The sequence below is a fragment of the Musca autumnalis genome, unplaced genomic scaffold, assembly GCF_047663935.1.
Source record: "Musca autumnalis isolate F117 unplaced genomic scaffold, ASM4766393v1 scaffold_1, whole genome shotgun sequence".
Lineage (NCBI taxonomy): Eukaryota > Metazoa > Arthropoda > Insecta > Diptera > Muscidae > Musca > Musca autumnalis.
In genome coordinates this window covers 117,699,798-117,727,715 of record NW_027411644.1, presented here as the reverse complement: position 1 = coordinate 117,727,715, position 27,918 = coordinate 117,699,798, and the positions used below count along the sequence as shown (strand labels likewise).

General features: G+C 38.8%; 1 protein-coding gene across 3 annotated transcripts in view; it reads left to right on the top strand.

The window, feature by feature from the left end:
• Positions 1 to 21,126, top strand: part of LOC141405514 (probable multidrug resistance-associated protein lethal(2)03659) — an 83,611-nt gene extending 62,485 nt beyond the window's left edge. For all 3 annotated transcript variants that reach the window (XM_073989920.1, XM_073989927.1, XM_073989935.1), the window contains exons 4-12: positions 7,307 to 7,466; positions 11,736 to 12,102; positions 12,171 to 12,588; positions 12,647 to 13,001; positions 14,863 to 15,693; positions 15,763 to 16,349; positions 16,415 to 17,193; positions 17,259 to 17,675; positions 20,309 to 21,126. In XM_073989920.1, coding sequence (XP_073846021.1) covers positions 7,307 to 7,466; positions 11,736 to 12,102; positions 12,171 to 12,588; positions 12,647 to 13,001; positions 14,863 to 15,693; positions 15,763 to 16,349; positions 16,415 to 17,193; positions 17,259 to 17,675; positions 20,309 to 20,344 — 3,950 coding nt within the window. In that variant the 3' untranslated portion in view covers positions 20,345 to 21,126. The remainder of the gene's footprint in view (positions 1 to 7,306; positions 7,467 to 11,735; positions 12,103 to 12,170; positions 12,589 to 12,646; positions 13,002 to 14,862; positions 15,694 to 15,762; positions 16,350 to 16,414; positions 17,194 to 17,258; positions 17,676 to 20,308) is intronic.
• The last annotated feature ends 6,792 nt before the right edge of the window (positions 21,127 to 27,918 follow it).

The window sequence follows — 27,918 nt, the reverse complement described above, 5'->3', positions numbered from 1 at the left end:
GGAGGCCTTAAAGAGTCCGGACATTCCAGGCGCAGGTTCAGAGATCACAGATCTTAAAATATTTTTTGTCGCCTTTAGAGGGTGTTGTTTTTCTTTTTTTTATAATAAGCTGTTTTTTGAGGGGGTGGGTTACTAGCCCAACCCAAGTTTTTATCGGTCTTATAGCTCACTAACTTTAACATGTGCTAAAGGCAGCTCCCCAGATGACATCAGGGAGAGGTCAGTTAAAGCCGATTAGGGCCGTTGACTGGTATCATTCATCCCCTACTTCACCCATAGGAAATTAACCGATTTCTTTAAATTGAACCTTATATCAGCATGATTTGTTTTACAAATCTCTGCAGATTTTCCTGCCTTCATTTCCGAAAATTTGCCCAATAATCTGCACATACTCTAAAAGGACATTTTCATTCGCTTCTTTTTCTTTTGAGCAAAATTACCTAGAACGTCGATTTAGAGTTGATTTTAAGAACTGCAAATACTTTTTGTTTTCTTATTTTTACACTCCGTAGCTTGTTTTCTGATTTTCAGATCAAACATCTCAAACTTTTCAGAATTTGTTCCGAAATTATTTAGATAATTTGTCATGAAAATCATACATAATATGTTTGTGTTATATGTACATATGTACATAAGTATGTATGACCAATAGTTAAGATCCATTCTACTTTCGAGTTATGCAAAAATATGAACCTCCGATTAATTTCCAAAATAATATTTCATCATAAATCGAATGTGAATGGGAATATTTTCATATACCAATTCTTCTCCGATGTTGTCCAAATTGTGAACGAAATATTTTCATGTTTTTCATGCGATGTAGAATTCTTATCATTTATTGAAGTTCATTGATCTTTCTGGTGTCAGTCAATTAAGAAGAAGATGAATCTCAGCAATACGATGACATTCAAATCTATTTTCTGCAATTTCATCATATTTTGCACTGACTTTTGTGCATTCTCATGTGGTATACAAACGAACATACCATCATACACATACCAATAAACGATTGGCAATTTTTGAAATTTCCCTTTTATTGGAACTTGACGTAATCTTAAAAAATATTTTTCTTTCACTTGTTTATTTTCACACGTACCAATGAATTTGACCCATATATGCTTAAATGTTTTTCAATTGATAAAAATAGGTGAACGCCACTTTGTTTTATTCTCCATTTATAGACAATTGCAATAACTGGAGTGCTCTTCTTTTGCTACAGATACATACATAGCAACCCCAAAGAGTAGCTTCGTATATGCTCATCCCGAGAAAAAAACAGTTATTGCATGCTGGGTTTGTTCTGCATTACGCCATCAATACCGGCCCAGTAAGAATTGAGGCGGCAGCAACAACCGGAACTTAGATGGGGCAAAGCAACCCTCGTTTGTCTAGGCGGCTGTTGTTCTTTCGCTGCCACGGATGACGGGTGATTACCGTAATCATCCGATTGCCTATATATGTACCTATTTTGTATCTTTGGACCTAGATTATGAAAATCGTTCCTGACAGCTAAGCAGCCTATAACAGCGCCTGCAGGTTCAGACCTGATTTCAGGTATTCTACAAAAAGAAACGTAGTTTAGACAGCTGCAAAATCAATGATGCCGATTGTCACTGGGAGCTATAAATTAATGCCAATTGGCTTTCTTAAAATTTACGAAAGTGCGGCGCTCAGAGACTTTGAAGGTCGATCAATGTATCTGATCCAAGCGATATAATGTATTGCCATTAGACACGTTTGATCAAACCCGCGGACACGATGGCGATGTGCGGTGAGCTATGGCAGTCGCCCCATCAACCTTGTGCTAAATGTGGAGTCATCAATCTGCTCAGCCAGTGCCATGTCTATTTTCCTAGGACGGAGAGAAAAACGGACTTAACAAACCCGAGGAACCCAGACTAATACGGGTTACCATTCCCATGGTCACATGTTACTCTCCACACCTCACAGATCTTTTCGGGGGCACTTTCACACTTAAATTCTTCCGTTCGCCAGTTCCAAAGCGAAAGATGTGAATAGGCCTCGCTCTCAGCAGTGAGAAAGCTACTACCATGTAATTGTTGTGATTAGACCGCTCCATCGTTGTAATATATACTTGTATTACATTTTCCCTATTCACTGATCGTGCCTAACTTATCACGCACTGGGCGACTAGTCCCGATTTGTATGGAACTAAAACTGGTAGTAGTTTTAGTAGAGGGTTGTGAGTAGACGCGTCGATATCATTAACTTGGTTTTGTCGCCGTTTACTGCCAGACCCACATTAGCAGATTCAATCCTCTTAAAGGTTTAACTGATACCTTTACCCATGACGTCAATACCGTCAGCATAAGCAAATAGCATGTGGCTATTTGTGTATATTGTATCATTTCTTTTGACGTTTGCATCTCGTATAACTTTTTCCAGCAGGATGTTGAAGAGATCACACGAAATGTTGTCCCCTTGTCTGAAAGCTTTTTGGTACTGCTCCGAGAGGTTCTTTCCTAGTTTAACTGATGACTGCATGATAGTCATAGTCATCTTACAAAGCCGGATGAGCTTTACGGGGATAGCAAATTCAGACATGGCTTGGAATACCTTTGAAAATAAGGGGCTGTCAAAGGCTGCTCTATAATCGACAAAAATGGGAAGCGTCTCTTCAGTCTTTTCCAAAATTTTCCGCAGGGTAAATATCTGATCAATGGTGGATTTGCCAGATCTAAAGCCGTATAGGTATGACCTAATTACACACAATATCCCGGACACTATCTCATAGCAATAGCAATCGAGTTATGTTCCTTTAATTAGAGAACACAGTCTTAAGCATAGTACACACGGTCCAACAAAACTGACAGTCAACGTACTTTTACGGCAATTTTCTTGCAAATAAAAACTTTTTGTTAGCTAAAAATGATTGAAATACAACATTTAAGGTATAATTTAGTGATTAGGAAAGTAATTATTCAGCTAGACTTTGATATTAACGAAATAGACCTCGATGACTGTCAGTTTTGTTGGACCGTGTGTACTAGCTTTTATATCCTTTCTTGAGGACTGGACACAGGATGCTCAGGTTCTTCCTGCCAGATGGCGCTAACTAGCTGATGAATACACCTTTAAAGAGTGTCTTCACCGGTTTTGACTGCTCGGCCGTTTTATTGCTGTCTTTACCTTATCTTGGCCGGGCGATATACATTCAATACTAACTTGTGAGATTGGATCATCTTCCCTAGTATTGATTTGTTAAATTGTCGAAAAACTTCGTCACCACCGTGATATGAAGTGAACGCGTTCGTTGCCGAGTAGCCCTATATTGGATAGCAGCACGACGCTCCCGGTCATAACATGGGTGGTCAACAAGTTTTCTTTATCTAAACTACAAAGTTCCCCCGACTAGAGACTTGAGGACATTCACGGACGATTTTGGAGTAGTTTGTGGCCGGAATTCAGCTACCATCGACCATGACATTCAACTCTGTTCCCAGTGGCAGATATATGCATATTCCTTGCGTGGAAAAGGTGGTAAGATCAGACAAATAGGTGTTCAGTCTTTTACAAATGATATCAGGGAAGGTAGCTAACACCAAGATCGTACAATCATTCCCATCCCTTACAATCTCAATTCTGTCTGGAATGGGCGGAATGCAGGAGAGGTAGAGAGGTTAAAAAGTTCCGGAGATATCACCTCACCTTGGGGACCCACTGCTTCACTCTGCGGGGTTTCATTTCATTTCATTTATTCAGTCAATAGATTTGGACTTATTGTTCCTCAATTCCACGTACGGCTGGCGTCCTCACACACAGTTCTATCACACGGCTTTCTCTGGTTGAGTTCTTGACTAATTTGTTGTGTAATGGTGTGCTGCTTACGGGATCCATGTAGATGATCAGCAACTGGATAGACGTTTCTGACGCTGGGGAGGAGTTAAGCCTGGAAAGTCTTTGCTTCGGGCGACAAAAGAGAAATCGGTCTGTAAGGTTCATCTTTGCTGGCATCCTTGCATGGCTTCAGTAGTGCGATCACTCTGCCCATTTTTCAGACTTCGGGAATGATGTAAGTGGCTAGAGACAGGTTGAGAACTTTCTTGAGATACTTGACTCCCGGCAAATGGAGATTCTTTCAAGGCCCAACGCGTTGGATGATTTAGTTTTCCTGATGACATTCGCAACATCTTCCATTGTAAATTGTAGTAGTTCATCCTCGGAAGGGATCTAATGCGACGTAGTACTCTTCTCTTCGCCCTGCCACTCCTGTGGTGCCCGACAAACTGTCGATTGAAACAACTTGTGCGCCTCTTCGGATCAGTCAGCGTAACGTTGATAAACGTGACTTGAGGCCCTACCTTCCTTCATTCCAGGGTACAAGAGTGACTTAACCGTTGACCACAATTCACTTATTCCCGCTCCAATGTTGTAACTCTTCAGATGATTTAACCACTTGTTCCACTTATGCTCACCGACCACCCTGTTAACTTCCAGTGTCAGCTCCCTGACTCTGGGGGACACTGCGGTTGGCACAACGGAGCTCATTACGCTCATTTGCTAATCCCGTCTCCTCTGCTGGGAAGTTTGGTCTCACAAGTCTCAGCAAGTATATTAGGAGCGGATGCAGCGGTGATGATGTCTCGAAACGTCCTTTCTGCTACCCGAACATCAAAAGGGTTGTACAGATCTCTGAAGCGGTGATTAGTGAACACTCTGAAACTCGGTCAATTAGTTTTCCCATGATTGATGAAAGTGCGGCGTTCAGAGGTGATGAAATCTGACGGTCTGCTGATGGAGACAATTGTGGCCAGATGGTCTGATCCAAAAGAAACGAATGGTTCCCAGGTGACATCATTTGTTAGACCAGGTGACACGATGGTTATGTCTGGCGCACTGTGACACTCTTCGCTAATTCTGGTAGGGGCGTCCTCATTGACCCTGCAAAACGTAGAGCTATCAATCTGCTCAGCCACCACTATACTCCTCTGGACGTTTCGGAGGACCGAATGCCACAATTAATGGTGAGCATTAAAGTCCCTCAAGGCCAGACGGTTATTACCTTCAAAAAACGGAGTAATGTTGGGCCTATAACCTTTAGTACATATTATCGGCAGGATGTATAAGTCCAGCACCTCTACCTCGGCAGTTCCACACCTGACTCCTACCCCCATATGTTCCTTGTACGGGTAATTAGAGGCAGGCTTAAGCGAGATAGGTCTGTATTGAGCAGACTGGTGCAATAGAAAAGCTAATCGCCCACCTGTTCTTCTGGTGCAATCCTTCCTCAGTATGTTGTAACCATCACAACGCTGTAAGCTGCTGTTGGTTGGTTGAGCTTGGTTTGCTTCAACACCGCGACCATGATTCTACCGACTCATGAAATCCACTATTTACTTGATCTTACCTCGGCAATTAAATTGCAAATAGGATACATTTTCAGGGATTGGAACAACAACGGATGGTGTTAAGTGCTGCATGTGCGGCTGCTGTTGGGGGACTGCGGGGAAGTCGCGTATACTGATGACGACGACTTACTGGGGCTTGTGTTCACACAGCATGCAGCAACATAGTCCCTGCCGTAGTCCCACGCATGGAAACAACCCCTAAGATGCATCCAATCCCGACATCTATGACATCCCACCGAAGTTTGAGTGTGGTAAATGCGGATGTGACAAACGGAGCACAAATAAATTGGTCCTGAGTTTCCCTCTGTCCCGGCACGGACATAAAGGATCCGGAGCATACATTCCAGCCTCTGCCTGGAACACGGGTGTTTTGTGGTTCCGGGTCAATCAGGTATCGAAGAACCCGCCACCGTGGGATTGCTTATTTAGTAGTAGTAGTCTATTTTACTGGCTGATAAAATATGTAGCTATTCTACTAAACCTCCATAGACCGGTCTACGTGTACACCACACATTAAAAAATTATTGTTAGTTTCCATATCCATTTCTATAGTTAATAACTGTTATCCGGAACGATTACTGTAGTCACCAACCTATTTTAAAATACTGGCAATTAAATATAATATTAAACAGGGAAATTTTCTAAGGGGATTTTTCGAAAAAATGTGTTCATTGGAGGAATAGTAAAGTGGTGTTAATGAACTCTTATTTATGCCTGATCATCGTTTTGATTTAAAAAGAAAGAAAAAAGCTTAAACAAAAGACAACACAGATACATATACTCAAATGTTTGCTACTACCGATGATTAACGTTTTTTTGTTATTTTTTTGAATATTAAGTTCGAATTGTTATTCCCACAAACATCAATTTGTCAAAGTTGTTTAAAATATTCAATTTTCGTCACGTGAAATGCTAATTTAAAGAATAATTTTAGTAGTTAGAGAAAGTTTCTACACGATGGTATAATTATTTAAGCTTGTTTAAATGTATGATTAGATTAATACCCTTACTAGTCCAAACCATGACTTTTAACGATCTCATATGTGAACGAGATATCTCTACTTCGACCCGGGAATCATAGACACTAGGATAATTACTTGAGACTCTACCCGCAGAGCCGGTGAAATGTTTGCAATTTTTTATTTTATTTGCATTCATTCAATACATTTACAGGGCCTTGCACTATACGTAACCTGTGGACGCGTCCGGTAGTGTACCCAACTGTGCTACTCCGTAGAGGTGTGGTGATAAATATAAATCAATATCCGTCAACCATATATGTATGTACAAATAAATAACTACTATTCGTTTATGTAAATTTTGAGATATTAAACATGTTTCATTCGATTTTATTGGACAATATGATCGTGCTACAGGAAATCATTTTGGAGAAAAAGATGTCGAAAAGTCATAACCCTATCGTACATACATTTTTAGACATATCATAACTTGAATTAAGACAGAACACCTATGTAACACGTTATTATGTTTGGATGGATATTTGATACAAAATAAATAATTTCAACGGCTAGAGTTTTCTACTACCACCATGTACTACGATAAACAGAGTCTGTATCGTATCGTATATAAATATTTATTTGGTATTTTGTTACCTGGAATTGAGGTAGCCGCCGCATTCGACTACCCAAAGTAAAAGCAACAAAGCCAATGATTTTAAAAAATTGTATATGAAAGCGAATACAAAAGTTCAACACCCACAAAAGGTGCTGATGACGTAATTTTATGGCAAAGTTTAATTCTTGGAAGTCAATTTGTCGGTGAATACCCAAAAAATCTTCATTGAATTTACGCATGAAGTGACAAAACAGAAATTCAGCCAACATTTATATAACGATTTAATTTTGTTTGAAATAATACTGAAGTTTAGATCGTTACTTATTGTCTATTTTGTTTTTTTTTTCTTCTTTCATTTTTAGAAACCCTTGGCAATGAAATGAACCAATCATGGCAGAAGGAGTTGGATAAAAAGGCAAATTCGAAGAAACGGCCCAGTCTCCTGAAGGCCACTGTACGTGTATTTGGTTGGCGTTTTGCCTTTTTGGGCTTTTTATTGTTTGTTCTTGAATTGGGTTTAAGGTAAGCAGCTTTTTGAAAACCTCCACCATGAAGGGTATATTAAGTTTGTTTTGTAACGAATTTAAAGAATTTTTTGTGACCCTATAAAATAAATATAGGGAATTCTGAGTGAAATCGGATACTTTTGCAAAAAGTGATTTTTGATTTCCTTTTTTTGCTGTGTTGATCCTGCTCCTCAGCGAAATATTTCAGTATATTTTCAGATTTTCGAGCCAAATCAAAATCGGATCCGATTTTTAAATTTTTTTGTAGAAATCGTTTTTCAGCCAAAATAATTAACTTGTAAAGTTTTCGATCGGACCATAATTGCGGCATTTAGAGAATTTTCGTGAAAATGCAAATTCGGTCCCGTACGAATTACTATGGAAACAAAGATGTGGCACTGGTTAACCGATAGCCATGAAATTTCATATATAAGGTTTTTGGATAAAATGAAACAAATTTGGGGGGTAGGAGTTCCAAAAATGTATTTTTTTTTTGGGTCACTCTACACTTGCTGAGGGTATATATATATATATATATATATATATATATATATATATATATAGGCAAAGCCGAATAATACTTTTTACTTGTTAAGATAGCGCTTTATAATTTGTTATAGAAGTTTTTACCACTCCTATCGGTCCACGTTCTGATATAGCCCCCCATACAACGGTACCTCCCGATTTTTGGTATTTTGAAGGTTTTCGCCAAATTATCTCACCGAAATGTCAGAAATTTGGTATCTAGTCTTCGATGGGGGTATAAAATATTCCAGAAAATAATTAACAGCCTACATAGAAGGGTACTTTTCGACTTTTGAAGGTTTTAGCTCCATTATATAACCGAAATTGTTATTATTTTCGCCTGAGTTCGAAAGTGACTTAACTGTGGCCTTAGATTACTGTTAGTTCTTTAACTATGAGGTTGTTAGGGTTGATTTAGCGATGGTTATTTCGCTCATTGGCAGCTCCCTCTGGACGCAGCCCAGCAGTGATTATGATCAGTTTTGCTACCCGAACAGCAGCCGCCAGTTTTTTTTTGGAGCTTTTGGACAATTATCTCAAGAAATAAGGACTTGTCCCCGAAAAAAACATGTACCTTCGTTATGGAGAAAGCGAATACAATTTGTTACAACAAAAAATCAAAGGGATTCGTTTGGACCGATTCGGCTGATCCGTTCGAGAGTTATCGTGCGCTCCAGCCGCTACACATGGTGCCATAGGGGTTTTTTTTACAGCTTTCGGACCATTTTTTCGGGAAGTATGGACTTGTCCCTGACAAAACGTGTACTGTCGTAATGGGGGCAGCAAATACAAGTTGCTACAAAAAGAAGCAAAACGATCGGAGAGCAGGCCTTAAACTGCACTTTTCTCAAATTTTGTTTGGGAGGTACTCGAACCTGAAATATGTCCCGTAGAGATATTACGATATTAATAGTAGGGACTAAATCAGTTACTGCCTTTGAGAGTTGTCGTGCGCATCATTTAACCGAAAAGTTTTGAACTTTTGTGGAGGAGGTACATGAAGGAGTGGACCGATATTGCTTATCTTCGAACTTAAACAATGTTTGGAAAAAATATTACGAAGGCCAAACTTTGGACCGAATCGGCATATCCGTTCGAGAGTTATCTTACGCTCGAAGCACTCACTACACACGGTGTATAAGGTTTTTTTTGCAACTTTCAGGCTATTTTCTCAGGAAGCATGGACTTGCCCCTGATAAAATTTGTATCGTCGTATGGGGGGCAGCGAATACAAGTTGCTACAACAAAAATCAAAGCGATTCGAGAGCAGGTCCTAAACTGAACTTTTCTGAAATTTTGTGTGTTAAATATACCTATTGATCTAGAGGTTCTCTTTTATATCTTTGGACCTCTCTCTATATCAAAAGATCTCTCCCGATAAGCAGATACTGTATCAACAACATTTTGTTGTGCCGACTCACTGTCAAAATCTTATCATCGTCATGTAAGTGGTCCTCCGATACTACACCCTGTTGCACAATGGGAAAAATACCGATTTAGCGCACCAAAAATAGAAAAAATTACATACGCCAGTGGCACGTGTTAACATATTCCGATTGTGCTCAAATTTTGGCAGTCTAAAACTAAACTCTTTAGGGGGTGCCGCATAAAAAAATCCGACATCGATTTTTTCCCTTTGAGTTAAAACCAGTCTAATAACTACAATGGATACTAAATACCAAATTGTAGCCATTTCCGTTGGAAAATGTGGCAGAGATCGTTAAAATACCAATAATCGGTAGGTACCGCTCTGTTGCCGACCATTCTCTTCGTTACGATTCTCATACGTTACGATCTCAATGTCGTCTGAATAGGGCCGTATACAGGGGAGGTAGGGATTAAACAGTTCCGAAGATATCACCGCACCTTGGAGAACTCCCTGCTTCACTCTACGAGGGTCGGACCAGTGTTAGTTCCCTGATTCTGTGGTCACTGGGGTTGGGTCGACGAAGCTCATCAAGCTTATTTGCTAATCCCGTTATTTCTGGTCTCACTTTGGTTATTCGACGAGCATGTATGTGGCGAGCGGCTGCAACAGTGATGATTTCTCGGAACGTCCGTTCAGCTACCCGAACATCAGAAGGGTTGGGCAGATCTCTGAAGCGGTGATTAGTGAACTCTCTGAAACTTGGTCAATTAGCTTTCCCATGATTGACGAAAGTGCGACGTTCAGAGGTGATGAAACCGAGAGGTCTGCCGATGGAGGCAATTATGGGGAGATGGTCTGATCCAAGAGAAACGACGGGTTGCCAGGTTACGTCATTTGTCAGACCAGGTGACACGACATCTGGCGAACTGTGAAACTCCCCGCTAATTTTGGGCGTCCTCAGTGACAGTCCAAAACGCAGAGCTATCAATCTGCTCAGCCCACGCTGTAACCCTTTGGTCCTTTCCGAGGACCGAATGCCAAAACACATGATATGCATTAAAATCCCCCAAGACCAGACGGTTATGACCCACGAAAAGCGGTCTTGTAGTCTGAAATACAGATATTTACCGGCGGGATGTATACGTTCAGCAACTCTACATCGGCAGTTCCACACCTAACAGCTACCCCCATACAGAACAGACTGGTGCAATAGGAAAGCTAATCCCCACCTCCACTTCTGTAAGCGGCAGTTGTTGTTGAGATTGGTTTCCTGCACCGCCGCGATCTTGATCTTCATCCGATTTATGTCCACTATTTCATCTATCTTACTTCGAAGTCCATTGCAATTAAAGTGCAAAAAGTGCATTTTCTGGAATTGGAAGTACAACGGTTGGTGTTAGTTTCTGCGTGTGCGGTTGCTGTTGGGGGACTTCGGAGGAGTTTCGTAATTTGACGATGGCAACTCGCTGGGCGCTGTGTTCGCGCAGCATGCCGCGACATAGTCCCTGTCATAGTCGACAAGTCCAGAACTACCCCTAAGATGCACCCACTCCTGACATTGCATCTCACTGAAAGTTGGATATGGGTGAAGATTCGGATGTGACAAACCGAGCATAAATACATCGGTCCAGGGTTTTCCTCCTTCCCGGGACGGACCAAAAGAATCCGTAACAGGCATTCCGGGATATGCTGCTCCCAACAAAGAGAAACGATTTAGGCACATTTAGTGGGGTATCCGTGGTCGAAAAATTTGTGCACCGAAAATTGTGGATAGAAATGGAAACTAATTATTCCATTTTATTTAAGAATATTTCATGGTGGAGTACATTTTTTAAGGTGGAGTATAAAAAGTTCGGCCCGGTCGAACATAACCACTTTTTACTTGTTCAACATCGTTTCTTGAATCGCTGCAACCACTATTCTTCTTTGACTCGTAAAATCCGCAATCCCATTGATCTTCAATTATTTTCCCATGGCATTTTAACACCGTTTAATTGAAAACCTCGGTGAATGTTCGAGAATCTACTGCATCTATCATCCCCTACGTCCCCTTACGACGCTATGCGAACACATGCCTTCATAGTTATAAAATATTTTCATCGTGGATTCACAAGTTGACATTCCAATGATTTGCAATATAGAATGTCAGAATGTCGTATGTATTTCAGCTGCTAAGTTCATGACGATGTCGCCATCGAACCTTCTAATTGCGAAGCGAAAATCTTTATTGGTTGCACAACAAAATGTCAGTTGTAAATTTACGCATGCGGAAAAGTTGTCCATATCAATACGAATTGCATTCAATTCTTCCATTCATTGTCATGTGTCATTGTTATTTATCGTTTATTTTAAATTTCTTTCGCTTATTTGTTATTTGTTCTTTTCTTTCAGAACGTCACAACCGCTATTCCTTATGGGACTGATAGGTTACTATTCGAAGGGTGAACAAGAAATAAAAACGGCTTATCTGTATGCGGCGGGCGTAATAGCGTGTAGTGCAATAAATGTAATGTTTATGCATCCCTACATGTTGGGAACAATGCATGTGGGCATGAAGATACGTGTGGCCATGTGTAGTTTGATATATCGGAAAGCCTTGCGTCTAAGTAAAACTGCTCTGGGTAGTACCACTGCTGGTCAGGTGGTCAATTTAATATCAAATGATGTTGGACGTTTAGATTTGGCAACGATTTTTATTAACTACCTATGGGTGGGTCCCATGGAAACCTGTTTGATTTCCTATCTAATGTACAGGGAGGTAAGCTTTGAGAGGAGTTCTCCGTTGCAAGTTTTTAAGTGTTTCCGTTTTTTGTTTCTTTCATTTAGATTGGCATTGCTGCCGTGTTTGGTGTGGCCTTTATGCTCATGTTCATTCCGCTACAAGGTTGGTTGGGCAAAAAGACATCTGTTCTACGCTTGCGCACCGCTTTACGTACCGATGAACGTGTCCGCATGATGAATGAAATCATTTCCGGCATACAGGTCATTAAAATGTATGCATGGGAATATCCATTTGGCAAGATTGTCGCCTATGCCCGCAAAAAGGAAATCAACAGTATACGCCAATCCTCCTATATCCGTGGTATCCTATTGTCGTTCATGATGTTCCTAACACGTGTATCGATTTTCCTTAGTTTGGTGGGCTATGTTTTGCTGAGTAATTTCCTAACACCGGAACAGGCCTTTGTGATAACAGCCTATTATAATATTTTAAGGACAACCATGACAGTATTCTTTCCACAGGGTAAAGTTGGAAATTACAAATGTTTTGAATTTCGATTAACATTTTTTATTGGTTTTAGGTATTTCCATGATGGCTGAAACATTGGTCTCCATTAAACGTATACAAAACTTTATGCTTTACGAAGAAACACAGGTTGTGGATAAATCTGCCGATTATATAAATTACGATGGCAGTAATCAATCGACGGTGGTTAGAGATGATGACAAGATATTGGAAGAAGAGGATGCTGAGAAACAGCCATTGGTATCGAATGGTGGCCATGCCACGCTGTCGGAGGCTGGTATTATTATCAGCAATGTCAAAGCGAAGTGGGATCCAGATGTATCAGAATACACTTTGGATGATGTAAATTTGCGCGTTCAACCAGGTACATTGGTGGCTATTATTGGTCCTGTTGGTTCGGGAAAATCAAGGTAAGAGTTTAATAGCTCATGAAGTATTGCTAACCTTTGAAAGTAAAATTTGGATAGTAACTACTATCGGCAACTATATACTAGAGAATTTTCAGAACGACTCGGCCTAATGTCAATATTTCTATATCTCTCAATTGGAATAACTGTCTGTACAAGGTTAAGGCCGTAGGTTGGGTCTTCAGGGTTCATACGATGAAGGTCATCACTCTCATTTCCGTCTCAGTCCCGTCGCCTCTTCTAGGAAGTTTGGTCTGATTTCGTGTATTCAACTAGCGAGCGGCTGCAGCGGTGATGATGTCCCGGAAAGTTCTCGCAGCTACACGAGGATCTGGGGGAATGGACAGGTCTCTGCAGCGGTGATTGGTAAATTCTCTGAACTTTTGCCAGTCAGTTTTTTCATGGTTAGGAAAAGTACGGGGGTCAGATGTTATGGAATCGAGTGTTCTGCTAACGGAGACGATGATCGGAAGATGGTCTGAGCCAAGGGAAATGACAGGTTACCAGGACATGTCATTTATCAGACTGGGTGCCACAATGGTGATGTCTGGCAAGCTTTGGCAATCTCCTCTTATGCTCGTAGAAGGGTTTTCGTTCTCCGTGCAAAATGTGGAGCTACCAACTTACTCGGCCAGCGCTGTACGCCTCTAGTTATTGCCTAGGATGGAATGCCTAAGCTCATGATGAGCATTGAAGTCCCCTAGTACCAAAAGCGAACTTATGTCGGGCATATAACGCAGGGCGCATCTATTTATCGGTGGTCCCACACTTTACAGATATCTGCAAAACTCAAACGACATAGGTCTGTACGAGACAGACTGTTGTAAAATTAAGTCTGCTTCTTAAACGATCCTTTCGCAAAACGTCGGGGAGCTCTGTTTTCCGTATCGCTGGGACCATGAGACTGAGAACCCCGTCTCAAATGCAATGTCCTGGTACCTACAGTTTGAATCTGCCTGAAAAATTATGCAGTTGCAGCTAAGCTTTTATGAACATCCCGTTTCTCCTTCCATCTTCGACCCATCGGTGATTGATTTTTCCTGCAGAATCTCATAACTATCAAGAATGGTGTTATTGTTGTTATCATTATAGCAGCATATGATGCTGTGTTGGCAGCCGCTGGCCGATATGCTTCTGGACATCAGAAGGTTAGATGGGACACACCACCGTCCTATACAGCTATTGCCTATTGAGTTCTTATAGGACTAAAACACAATCAAAACTATCTTCGTGCTTTCTTTAGTGTTCCTTTTCAATCTTAGTCGATGGTCGAGCACCACACCGAGGCAGGTATGCTCGTGATGATAGCACACAAGAAGTGACAGCATCGGAAATACTTTGTTGGTCTGATGAATCGGTAGAGCGCATTATTCTGATCCCATTGAGTTTTGTATTTCCACCGTTTCAACTTAACGGAGAAAGTGAGAAAACCACAGGAATTTATGTTCAAAATAACCACCATAATTTTCCCCTCCTTATGTAGATTGTCCACTGGTGTCATAGAAAGATATCCTGCTGCAGTCCGGGGCAAGTTTGAATATTCTTTTACTGTATAGCGTAGTCCCCGTCCTGCAGGTGCATATATAATGAGCGGCGTCAGCAGTGCAAATGTAACATGTTCTTTATCTTATCTCAAAATCTGTGCCGCTTACTGAAGAGGTGTTTGGTGAACCATTGAGTCACTGGGAACTTTAACAGTCAAACTTTATCCTTTCATCTCAGCTCTGTTCTGCTCTTTTTTTTTTTGATCCAAATCCTTAACCATATCTTAACAGTCAAGCCTTATCCTTTCCTTTCAGCTCTATCTTTGATCCAGATCCTTTAGCAATGTTTTCACATCTTTATTTCTTCTTCCCTCTTACAGTTTAATACAAAGCATCCTGGGCGAACTGAAGCCAGAATCGGGAACAATCAAAGTGAATGGCACCTTTTCGTATGCCTCTCAGGAGCCGTGGTTATTTACTGGAACAGTTCGACAAAATATACTCTTTGGACAACCTATGGATAGAAGACGTTATCATACAGTGGTCAAGAAATGTGCCCTAGAAAGAGATTTTGAATTGTTACCATATGGCGATAAAACCATTGTCGGCGAACGCGGTGCCTCACTGTCAGGTGGACAAAAAGCTCGTATTAGTTTGGCCAGAGCTGTGTATCGTCGAACATCGATATACCTTTTAGATGATCCTCTTAGTGCTGTTGATACTCACGTTGGGCGCCATTTGTTCGATCAATGTATGCGTGGCTTATTGCGTGACAATATTGTTGTCTTGGTTACCCATCAATTGCAGTTCTTACAGTCGGCCGATCAAATAGTCATCATGGACAAGGGTCGTGTTTGTGCAGTGGGCTCCTATGAATCGTTGCGTGAAAGTGGTCTTGATTTTGCCCAAATGTTGGCCGATCCGGAAAATAATGATGAATCAATGGAGTCGGCAAAAACACGTCCCAGATCTGGTAGTCGTCTTATTGATCGTCAAAATAGTGTGGCATCCATAAATTCCGTTGCCGATTCCACGCTAGACGATACCCCCGCCCAAGTACAGGAAACCCAAGAAGAAGGCAAAATTGGTCTAGATCTCTATAAAAAGTATTTCAAGGCTGGTGGAGGATTTTTCATGTTTTTCGTTATGATAGTGTTTTGCATAATGTCTCAGGGATTGGCTTCGTGTGGTGATTACTTCTTGTCTTATTGGTGAGTAATCAAATTAAATACTTAGTGAAACTAAACGGACAAGGTGCTCACTCACCATTCTTATTTTAGGGTCAACAAAAAAGGCTCCTTGGAGGCAAAACGTGTTGAGTATGTAACCGCTGCCGCACTTAATGACTCACTGCATGGTACAATTACCACCACCATGGATCCATTTACCTGGTCGTCATCTCATCAAACCGAGTCGAGTCTTTCCAAGTGGATGTCTCAGTATGGCATTCACATACATCCCGAAATGCTTGACATTTATATTTTCACCATTATAACCGTTGCCACCATCGTTATAACAGTTACACGCAGTTTCCTCTTCTTTAATGTGGCCATGAGAGCCTCACAGAATTTACACAATTCCATGTTTAGGGGTATAACACGGGCCTCCATGTACTTTTTCAACACAAATCCCTCCGGTCGTATACTTAATCGTTTCTCCAAAGACATGGGCCAAATCGATGAGATTTTGCCATCTGTGATGATTGATGTGATACAAATTTTCTTATCTCTGTTTGGTATTGTAGCGGTTCTGTCTGTGGTGAATCCATTGTATTTGCTTCCTACCCTGATATTGGCCATTGTGTTTTATAATCTGCGCACATTCTATTTGAAAACTTCGCGGAATGTCAAACGTTTGGAAGCCATAAGTGAGTATTTGTTTTATTTGAACTCCTCCATTTATAATAATCTGTTTGTTTGTGTCCTTTTTAAGCTCGTTCACCCATCTATTCCCATTTGGGCGCTTCACTGACTGGTCTTTCAACAATACGCGCTTTTGGAGCCCAAGGAGTTTTGATCAAGGAATTTGATAATTACCAGGATCTACATAGTTCAGCATTTTTCCTCTTCATCAGTACCTCCCGTGCCTTTGGCTATTGGCTGGATTGCTTCTGTGTCATCTTTATAGCCATTATCACATTAAGTTTCTTTGTATTTGCCCCCGAAAATGGAGGAGATGTAGGTTTGGCCATTACCCAAGCAATGGGTATGACTGGTATGGTTCAATGGGGTATGCGTCAATCGGCTGAATTGGAAAATACCATGACGGCTGTGGAACGTGTTGTGGAATATGATGACATTGATCCTGAGGGAGAATTGGAATCAGCTGAGGACAAGAAACCACCCAAAACCTGGCCCGAAGATGGCAAAATAATATTCGATGAATTGAGTTTGCGTTACTTCCCCGACCCCAAATCGGAATATGTTTTGAAGTCCTTGAATATTGTAATTAAGGCACGTGAGAAGGTGGGCATTGTTGGACGCACAGGTGCAGGTAAATCATCGCTGATCAATGCTTTGTTCCGTTTGTCCTACACCGATGGTTCCATAATAATCGATTCGCGGGATACAAAATCAATGGGCTTACATGATTTACGTAGTAAAATATCCATTATACCTCAGGAACCGGTGCTCTTCTCAGGAACTATGCGTTATAACTTAGATCCGTTTGATGAATATTCCGATGCCAAATTATGGGAAGCTTTAGAGGAAGTATGATTCATTTAGTTTCAATTGTTGTTATCCAGCTGATTGATAATGCACATTTTTTTCTTAAGGTTCAACTAAAAGATGTTGTCTCCGACTTACCAAATGGTTTGCAAACGAAAATCTCTGAAGGTGGTTCCAATTTCAGTGTCGGTCAACGTCAATTGGTTTGTCTGGCTCGTGCTATTTTACGTGAAAATCGTATTCTGGTTATGGATGAAGCCACTGCCAATGTGGATCCTCAGACAGATGCATTGATTCAAACAACTATACGTCACAAATTTAAAAATTGTACCGTCCTAACGATAGCCCATCGACTGCATACAGTTATGGATTCGGATAAGGTATTGGTCATGGATGCTGGTCAAGTCGTTGAATTTGGTTCACCTTATGAACTGTTGACGGAAAGTGAAAAGAATGTATTCCAGGGCATGGTGAAACAAACAGGAAAATCAACATATGAAACTTTATTAAAAGTAGCCCAAAAGGTAAGAAAATGTAATGGAAATATTGGGAATGGTCGGGATGATTACAATGCAGAACAAATTTGAGGTTTTTATATATGGCACTACTATGTGTTGGTTTTGGGGCTAAAAGCTTGGAACACGCTGAAATAATGTTCGTAGACCCACATTTATGAACATACGAGTACAATTGTCAAAATGAATTTCTCGAAGATCTACAGTGTAGATAAAAACCTTGTAATTAAGCTGCAGGTCACAACGTCAAAACGAAAAATAAAGAAATTTTTGGTTAAGATGGGGTCCCAGGGAGTACGTAGCTTTTTATACCCTCAGCATTTATGCTAACGAGGGTATATACACTTTTTTTAAGGGCAAAATGTGCCTCATCGAAATAATGGTTTTAGACCCCAAGTATGTTTGGACGAAATGTGTTTCAGACAATTTGGAGTCGATTGAGCAATGCCCGTCCGTATGTCTGTCTGGCTGGCTGGAGCGCACGATAACTCTCGAACGGATGAACCGATTCGGTTCAAATTTTGGCTTTCGTAATATTTTGGCCAAACTTAGTTTAAGTTCGAAGATGGGCCATATCGGTCCACTCCTTCCGGTACCTCCCACACAAAAGTTCGAAAATGTTCAGAGAATTTATGCGCACTATAACTCTTGAAGGGAGTAACCGATTTGGTCCATACTTTGCACATCCTGAAATGTGTACCAGACTTAGATAAGGTTTCAATATGGACTCAATCGGTCCACTCCTTCGGGTACCTCCCACACAAATTTTCGGAAAAGTTCAGTTTAGGGCCATCTCTCGAATCGCTTTGATTTTTGTTTAAGCAGCTTGTATTCACTGCCCCCAATACGACGCTACAAGTTTCAATAGGCGCAAGTCCGTACTTTCTGAGAAAATAGCATGAAAGTTGCAAAAAATCCCTAAGACACCGTGTGAGGTGGTTGGAGCGCAAGATAACTCTCGAACGGATCTGCCGATTCGGTCCAACATTTTGGCTTAGTAATATTTTGTCCAAACATAGTTTAAGTTCGAAGATAAGCCATATCGGTCCACTCCTTCAGGTACCTCCTCCACAAAAGTTCAAGAAATATTCGGAAAAATTGAATCTCTTGAAGGGAGTGGCCGAATTGGTCCATACTTTACACATCCTAATATAGATCAGGTTCAAATATGGACTATATTTGTCTACTGCATCCGGTACCTCCCACACAAAATTTCGGATAAGTTCACTTTAAGATCTGCTTCCGAATCACTTTTATTTTTGTTGAAGTAACTTGCGTTAGCTGCCTCAATTACGATAGCCCACATATAACGGTACCGCCCGATTTCAGGTATTTTGAGGATTTTAGTTACAATTTTCCACAGAACTAGCTGTAATTTGACATTTGAGGTTCTCAGTGGCCACGAAACTTCTCAACCAAAAAACCCATATAACTGTACCTCCCGATTTTCGGTATTTTGAGGATTTTAGCTGCAATTTTTAACCGAAATAGCTGTAATTTGACATTTGAAGTTCTCTATTGTCACGAAACTTCTTCACTAGAAATCGTCAACATAGGTCCATGTTTATGTATAGCTCCCACATAACGGTACCTCCCGATTTTCCGTATTTTGAGGGTTTTAGCTATAATTTTTAACGGAACTAGCTACAATTTGGTATTTAAGGTTTTCTGTGATCACGAAACTTCTTCACTTAAAATCGTCAACATAGTTCCATGTTTTGGTATAGATCCCATATAACGGTACCTCCCGATTTTCGGTATTTTGAGGGTTTTAGCTACAATTTTTAACGGAACTAGCTACAATTTGGTATTTGAGGTTTCCTGTGCTCACGAAACTTCTTCACTTAAAATCGTCAACATAGGTCCATGTTTTGGTATAGATCCCATATAACAGTATTCGGTATTTTGAGGGACTTGGTTACATTGTTTGACGGAAGAACCCGTAATTTGACTTTTGAGGTTCCCTGCAGTTATAAATCTCTCCACCAAAAATATATTTTAAATTAGAATAGATAATTTAGGCATTTGATGTATCCGTGGTCGAAAAATATTTCCACCTAAAATTGTAAAAGTAAACTAACTACATAATTCCATTTTAATTAAGACTATTTTATGGTGGAGGGTATAAAAAATTCGGCCCGGCCGAACTTAACGACTTTTTACTTGTTTATTTTTTATTTTTAACTGCAAATAAAATTATCCCACCTTTGGTTGAGATTATTTCAATTAATGTGGCCAATATTAAAGTGTTACCAAAGTGGTCAAATACTAGAAATATAGAAAACGACGGCGGGCTCCACGTCTGTGATTTTTTATGTTAATATGTATGCTTCTATTAGATGTATTTGAACATGTAAAAAATGTATAAGTATAAGAACAAACCCAAATCTTTTAGTCCTGAAATATATTGTTTTCAGGCAAGTGCTTTCTCCTAGCTTCATGACTTACACGCCCATTTTACCAAGCGATATTTCGATTTCCGGCGTTGAAATTCGACATATCGCTATCGTCAATTGTCATAACTTCAACCTTACTTTGTATTAAAGATTCCATAAAACAAAATACATTTTTTATTTAATTTTATTTTATATATATTTGAGTTGACTTTCTTCTAACTTCAATTTTATTCCCCCTTTTTTCAGGCCCATGAGGAATCATTAAAACAAAAGATGGAATAGAAGATTGCGGCAAAGGATTTGCTGGTTATTATTAAAATACCAAACAAAATAATAATAATAATAACCACCAATAGAAACAGAAAGTTGATACTTCTTGCCATTACTTAAATCATGCCAATTTTTTGAAAAGACTAAATCTAAGTACAGACATGGCCTGTCTCATCTCTTGTTCTCCAAATGTAATCATAACTGTGAGCTATTCTAATTTTAAGTAAAAAAATATCTTTATACGTATATTCGGATTAGTTTATTTTAATTATTATTATTGTGAAAAGAGCAAAATATTTGTATGTAATTAATGTTTCCTTTGTAAATGTGTACAAACAAAAATGAAATGAAAAGAACACAAAAATACAATGTGTTGATGTTGTTATAACTACTACTAATCTTCTAAGGCATTCAATATGAAGATAATGTACTTGTTTCTTTTTTTTTAATTCACAAATTTTAGATAATTTTTTGATAATAATTTAAGTTTTCTTCCATCTACAACGCACTCTATGCTAAAGTAATATTTAAATTTAAACAAATCATCCATTTACAATAATCTAAACTAAAGAATGTGTACTTGCAATGTGCCTTTAGATATTTTGTAAATCTCTATAATTGTAAAATTTTATGTTTAAAAAGCAAAAAAAAAAAAAAAAAAACGAAACTAGAAAATGTACAACGTGAAACCAAATATTAAAAAGAAGGAAACCATGTATAGAGAGGATGAAACAATCAAACGAAAAAAGAACAAATTTAAATAAAACGTCCAAAATGTTATTTATTAAACACAATGTAATTGTTTTAAACCTATAGTTGAGATTGAGAATAGTTTTTTATGGTATCGGATAGTCTATGTGCTCAGAACAATTTAAAGGAATTCATAAAAATCAAACATATTGAATAATAACAGCCACTGATTTCATTAATGCAGATTGAATTGGATAGGTGTGATTTTTCAGTCTTAGCTTCAATAGTCCTTGATGTCAATTCCACGATATGGATTTGTTTTAAGAGTCGGCAACAATGGTTGATTGCTGATGATGAACTAGATTCTCTATGTAAGAAACACGTTCTCTTTTGATAGTTTACCGCCAGAAACATAATGGACCAAAGGGCTCCGAGTGAAGCAGTCACTATTAAGATTCAATTGCCCATCAGCATGGGTTACTTTTTTATTTATTTTTAATTTTATTAAAAACATGGAACCTAGCCCGGTTGCAAATACAACATTATTTGGAAAAATGGTTTCAAATAATATATAACTAATATAATAAAAAAAAAAAATAGAAAAAATACTTAAAAAATTAAATTAATGAAACGCAACAATTTATCAGAACCAGCTATGCAACGATATTATCAACGATTAACAAGCAAAACAACCAACTTTAAAAACCGTGATAATTGACATGTTGAAATAAATGTCCCTTACGACATTTTACACAGGTAATGAATAATACAATGTATTAAAAAATCGAGCAACTCTTACGTAAGCAACACAGCTCGGCAACGGCGCTGCATGATATCTCCACACATATTAATCCAGGTCTCAACCAAAGCCAGACGTGCGATAGGCAGGTGTTGTTCTCCTGTATCCCTCCAGACGACAGTGAGAACGTAACATATGCGGATGATTGTACGATCTTGGCATCAGGTACCTTCTCTGATGTCATTTGTGAAAGGCTGAACTCCTTTTTGACATATCTAAAAACCTTTTCCTATGAATATGCAAATATCTGCCACTAAATCTTCGGCCACTCTGTTCACCACATGGAGGGCAGAGGTGAGCACTGAGTTGAATGTCATGGTCGATGGCAGCAGAATTCCGACAACAAACTACCTCAACATTCTATGGGTCACATTCGAGTTGTAGGATCTAGGTCCTCAGGTCCCTAGGCGGCAGCACTTGGGAAGCTGACAAAGAAACCTTGTTGACCACATATAACGCGATAGGTCGGGCTGTGGTAAGCTATGCGGCACCAGTATAGTCCGCGAATATAAGTGCAACGCGATGGAAAAATATTCAAACCTGTCAGAATGGTGCCATGAGAACTGCTTGAGGGATGTAAGTCCGATAAACCCAAGCAGAACTTAAAAATCTCCACCAGAATCGTTAGTACCGACTCCGCAACATTCTGAAACATAGCCGGTATTATACCATTCGGTCCCGTTGATTTGTAATGCTGAAAGCTGTTATACGCCCATTGAAGTCTCGAGAGGCTAGTTAATCTGTCTATCAGTTATACATCCTCTACAGTTCGGGTTTAAATGTGACTTGTTGTAGACAGGATACCACCAAAGTCCGTGCAACCGGGGAAGTAAATTCCTGATAGCGGATCGAGAGTCTCTAGTCCAAACCGTCGCCCCGTTTAATACTCTTGGATTTGGGGTCTTAAGACAGTATTTTGCGAAACCTATCTGCTTCATTAACTCCCACTATAGACTCACTAAAACTGACCCAAGACATCCGCTTAGCTTTCTTAATTTCACTCTTGTACTTATTGAAATTAAACTTGTAGGCATCGCAATCAGTACATAATTTCGTCTTCCTGCTTTTATTATAAAATTCGTCTCCTGATAGGTGATTGAATCTTGTGATGACCTCCTGTTCATAGCAAATCAGGAGAGTATTGGTTAGATAATCCTTCTACTTCCTCAACTGCGTGAAAACTATCCGTTCTCCTGAGATTTCTATGGGGACTCTGTTTAAGTCCAAGTATAGAGATTCGGAAGAGTATTATTCTATGATCCGAGAAGAAACAATTTTCAGATACTATCCAATTCTTGGACGACTCTGGGGAGGGTTTTATCAATTAGCTTTCCCTTATATTAATTACACTGTAAAGTAAAAGCAAGTAAAAAAATTTTAAGTTTTTTATACCCTCCACCATAACCTATGTATTTTGAACTTATATGGAATAATTAGGTTAGGTTAGGTTAAAGGACGCGCAGCTGTCGTGTTGGACAGCCACTCCACTCGGAGACCTTATGGTCCATTGTGTTCATCCTATAGTAAGGGTAGGAGAAAAGAAAAGAAATAATAGCATATCGAGTTTAGAAATAGGAAAAAGGAATAATTAAGTAAGTTAGAGGATAGTTGAGAATGATTAAGTAAGTGCTACGGATTGAGAGATTATTTGTAAGGAGAGAGAGATTGCATATGGAATAATTAGTTTTCCTTCTGTTGCGAAAATAGCAATGTCCCAAATCATAGGTTGAGAAATTTTTGACCACTGGGCACCCCAAGTACGTAATTTATCTAATTCGATCAGATAAAAACTTTAAAATACTGTCGAGAGATACCGTTTTATTGGGGGCTATTCCAAAATATGAATCTATGTTCACAGTTCTTGGTAGGTAAGTTTTTTGACCACTAGGAACCCAAAAAACCAAAATATACCTAATTCGGTATGAAAAAGTGAAAATACTGGAAATCGGGGCGTATCGTTATATGGGCGCTATACCTCTAGCAACCCTAAATGCAAATTTATTGCTAACTCAGTTTGAAAATGTAGGTAAAAACGTCTAAATACTGAAAATCGTGTACTATATTGTTATATGGGGCCAGGGACGTAGACAGGGGGAGCCCCCCCTGGAAATGAAAAATTTCCATACAATATTTGAACATTTTACTTCCATAAAGTCATATTTGGTCTAGTGGGCCCCCCTCGAAATGAATTTCTGTGCACGTTGGAGATGGGTGATATACCAAGACGTGGACCGATATAGCCATCTTCAAACTTGACCTGCCTACAAACAAAACACACATCTTTTCAAAATTTCCGAGTCCTATCTCAATTTTGTGTATGCTAGAGTGATTACCATAGACGGATGGACCAACACTCATAGATCGACTCAGAATTTTACCCCAATCAAGAATATATGTACATGGGGATTTTTGAGTGACATCGGAAACCTTTGCAAAAAGTGGTTTTTTTAATTTCCTTTTTTTGTTTTTTTTTTTGACAAAATGATCCAGATACCGCGCCTTGAAAAAGTCAATTCTGTAAAAACTATATGCGTATTTTTCAATTCATTACTTCCTTAACCCAAATATGTCTAATGTCCTATATATAGAACACACAAAATTCTTATTTTCATGATACGTTAGGTTTATCAAAGTACCTTTTTTATTATTGACATCAGGGATATATCTAGAAATGCATATCGACATGACAGGGGCCCGGTACACAAAATTTTAATTTTTCGAAGTAAAATATACAAAAAAAAAAAACGTCTAAAAATTATCATTATCAAGCCTTGGGTTAATATAATTATTCCAAATAGAAATTGTACAGTGCGCTTGTGTGCAATTTTCGCGATTTAATATTAAAAATCAATTGTTATCAATAAATGTACTCTTCGATTTTCTTGATTTTTTTGTATTAAACTACGATTACTTTTAAGTCCTATTAGGTACTCTTTTTTTAATTTTTTTTTTAAATTGCCAATACAATATTTTTTTATATCGGTGTGAAACATTTGTTATTTTACCAAAAATAATTTTTTTTTAAACATTTGTTTTGTTGTTTTATTTAAGAATTTCTCTTAAACATCTTAAAAACTGTTTCATTTTTCGTTTTTGAAAATGGTTCAGCAATTATAGTACCCGCATTAGTGGGTATTACTGAATTAAGGAGTCGATTATGGATACCAACTGTAGTTGAGTTGCCAGAAGAGAAAATCATACATTAAAAAAAAAATAAATAAAAGTCTAGGTACATAAGAAGCCTCGCCTGGTTGCCTTGCTTGATTACGATAAAAGAATAAAGAAGGCGGAGCCAATTTTCGAACTATGTTGCCCTTTTCTTTTTTTTTCGAAAGACATAGAACATAAAGACTAGAAAAGATGCATAATGCAAATATGTTTATGAAACAAAGTATATAATCATTTTATCAACAACAGGGGTATGTTAATGTTAAAAACCCCATTAAAGCGCAATTCGCCTTATACAAATTGAAGAAAAGCAAAGATTTGAACTCAGGATTGTATTCCATAGCAGTTTCCAGTTCATTGAGTATGAACTTAGCGGTTAAAATCGCCTGAAATGATTACCTACTTAACAGAATCTTATTGTGATATCGTAAAAACAGAGCTTAAATCCATCTATTGACAAATGTTAACAATTGAGATTTCCAATCTTAATCTATTTAAACCTTTGTTTATTCCAAAGACTTAAGGTAAGGTCACATTAGGCAAATATTTGCTCCAGCGACCGGCAGTGTGCGCTTACTGAGAGCAAGTAAGCCTAAATAATGGATTAAAATTTATGCTCACAAGCTCTCTGTAAGCGCACACTGCCGGTCGCTGGAGCAATTATTTGCCTAATGTGACCTTACCTTTAGAATTGTAAAGACTGGAAATGGTGCATAATGCAAATATGTTTATGAAACAATGTATATAAACATTTTATCAACAACAGGGGTATGTTAATGTTAAAAACTCCATTAAAGCGCAGTTCGGCTTATACGATTTGTAGGAAAGCAAAAAGTTGGACTTAGGATTGTATTCCATAGCAGTTTCCCGTTCATTGAACATGAAGTAAGCGTTTAAAAACGGCTGAAATTAGGGGTGTCTTTATACCCTACACCACTATGTGGTAAGGGGTATTATGTGTTAGAGCATTTGTATGTAACATACAAAAGGAAGCGAGATAGACCCATAGTTCCTTCTAGGGATATACATAGAATCACTTTCTGAGTCGATTTATGCATGTCCGTCCGTCCGTCCGTCCGTCCGTTCGCAACATACAGGTCGCATTTGTTGACCGATTTCGCTGAAAATTGGGGAATACCATTTTTTTAGCCGTCGGAAGATCAAGTTCGAAGATGGGATATATCGGTCCACGTTTTGGTATAGCCCCCATATAACGGTGCCCCCCGATTTACGGTGTTTTGATGTTTTTAGCTACATTTTCAGACCGATATAGCTATAATTTGACATTTAGGGTTCTTAAGTGTCAATAAACTTATATAACAAAAGTTGTGGACATAGGTCCCCGTTTTGGTATAGCCCCCATATAACGGTGCCCTCCGATTTACGGTGTTTTGATGTTTTTAGCTACATTTTCAGACCGATGTAGCTATAATTTGACATTTAGGGTTCTTAAATGTCAATAAACTTATATAACAAAAGTTGTGGACATAGGTCCACGTTTCGGTATAGCCCCCATATAACGGTACCCCCCGATTTACGGTATTTTGACAGTTTTAGCTACATTTTCAGACCGATTTAGCTATATTTTGACACTTAGGGTTCTTAAGTGTCAATAAACTTATATAACCAAACTTTTGGACATAGGTCCACGTTTTGGTATAGCCCTCATATAACGGTACCCCCGATTTGCGGTGTTTTGACGTTTGTAGCTACATTTTCAGACCGATGTAGCTATAATTTGACATTTTAATTTATTAGGTCTATAAATAAATGTACCAAATTATATCGAAATCGGTTCAGATTTGGATATAGCTCCCATATATTTTTCCGCCGATTTGGCGTATTTGCTGCACCAAACACGCTATATACGTCCGATTTTGATGAAATTTTGAATGTGTAACTGAATTCGGTCTCAAAATAAATGTCCCAAACTACATCGAAATCGGTTCATATTTGGATATAGCTCCCAAATATATTTTCGGCCGATTTGACGTATTTGCTGAAAACACGCTATTTACGTGCAATTTTGATGAAATTTGCAATGTGTGACTGAATTTAGTCTAGAAATAAGTGTAACAACTTATATCGAAATCGGTTCAGATTTGGATATAGCTCCTATGTATATTTTCGCCCGCTCTGTCTAATTTTGATGAAATTTGGGATGTATATATATATATATGTATATAAATCAGTTCAAATTGATACATATCTCCTATATTTTACATATTCACAGTGGTGTAGGGTATCATATAGTCGGCCCCGCCCGACTATGATCCTTTCCTTACTGGTTTTACTTACTAAATGTTGCTGAAACATTTTTTACAGCAACTTTTCCTTTATACAACTGTCAAAATCTGCAACAATAGTAATAATTATTACTAATATTCACGTAAAAAGACACAGCTACTGTTAACTACTTAACAGAATGTTGTTATGATATCGTAACAACAGAGCTTAACTCCATCTATTGACAAATGTTAACATTTGACTTTTCCCATCTTAGTATATTTACATCTTTGTTTATTCTTTTAGGCCAAAACTCAAGGCCTACAGAAGGTCGACCTTATGTAGGCCTTGCCAAAACCTATAACTTTGCGTGTTGCGTGTGCGTATGAAAAAAAAAAACAAAATACGTGTATTTCAATTTGAAATACATGAATTTTGTTTTTGTTACTTTTAACGAACACACAACACGCAAAGTTTTAGGTTTTGGCCTTACCCCCGATTACATTTGCAAGTTACTTGAAGACAGTTGTGTATACATATTATAGTCGAAACTTCAGTTTTTGTCGAACTGATACTGGCATGTGTAAACATTCGGAAAAAATTTAAATTACTTTCAAAGCACTTGCATTGATTACTGAAAAGGAAATTTTCTCGGTAGTGAGGTTGATAGTTGGTGTGGCAGTGAATATGTGTGAGTGTATTG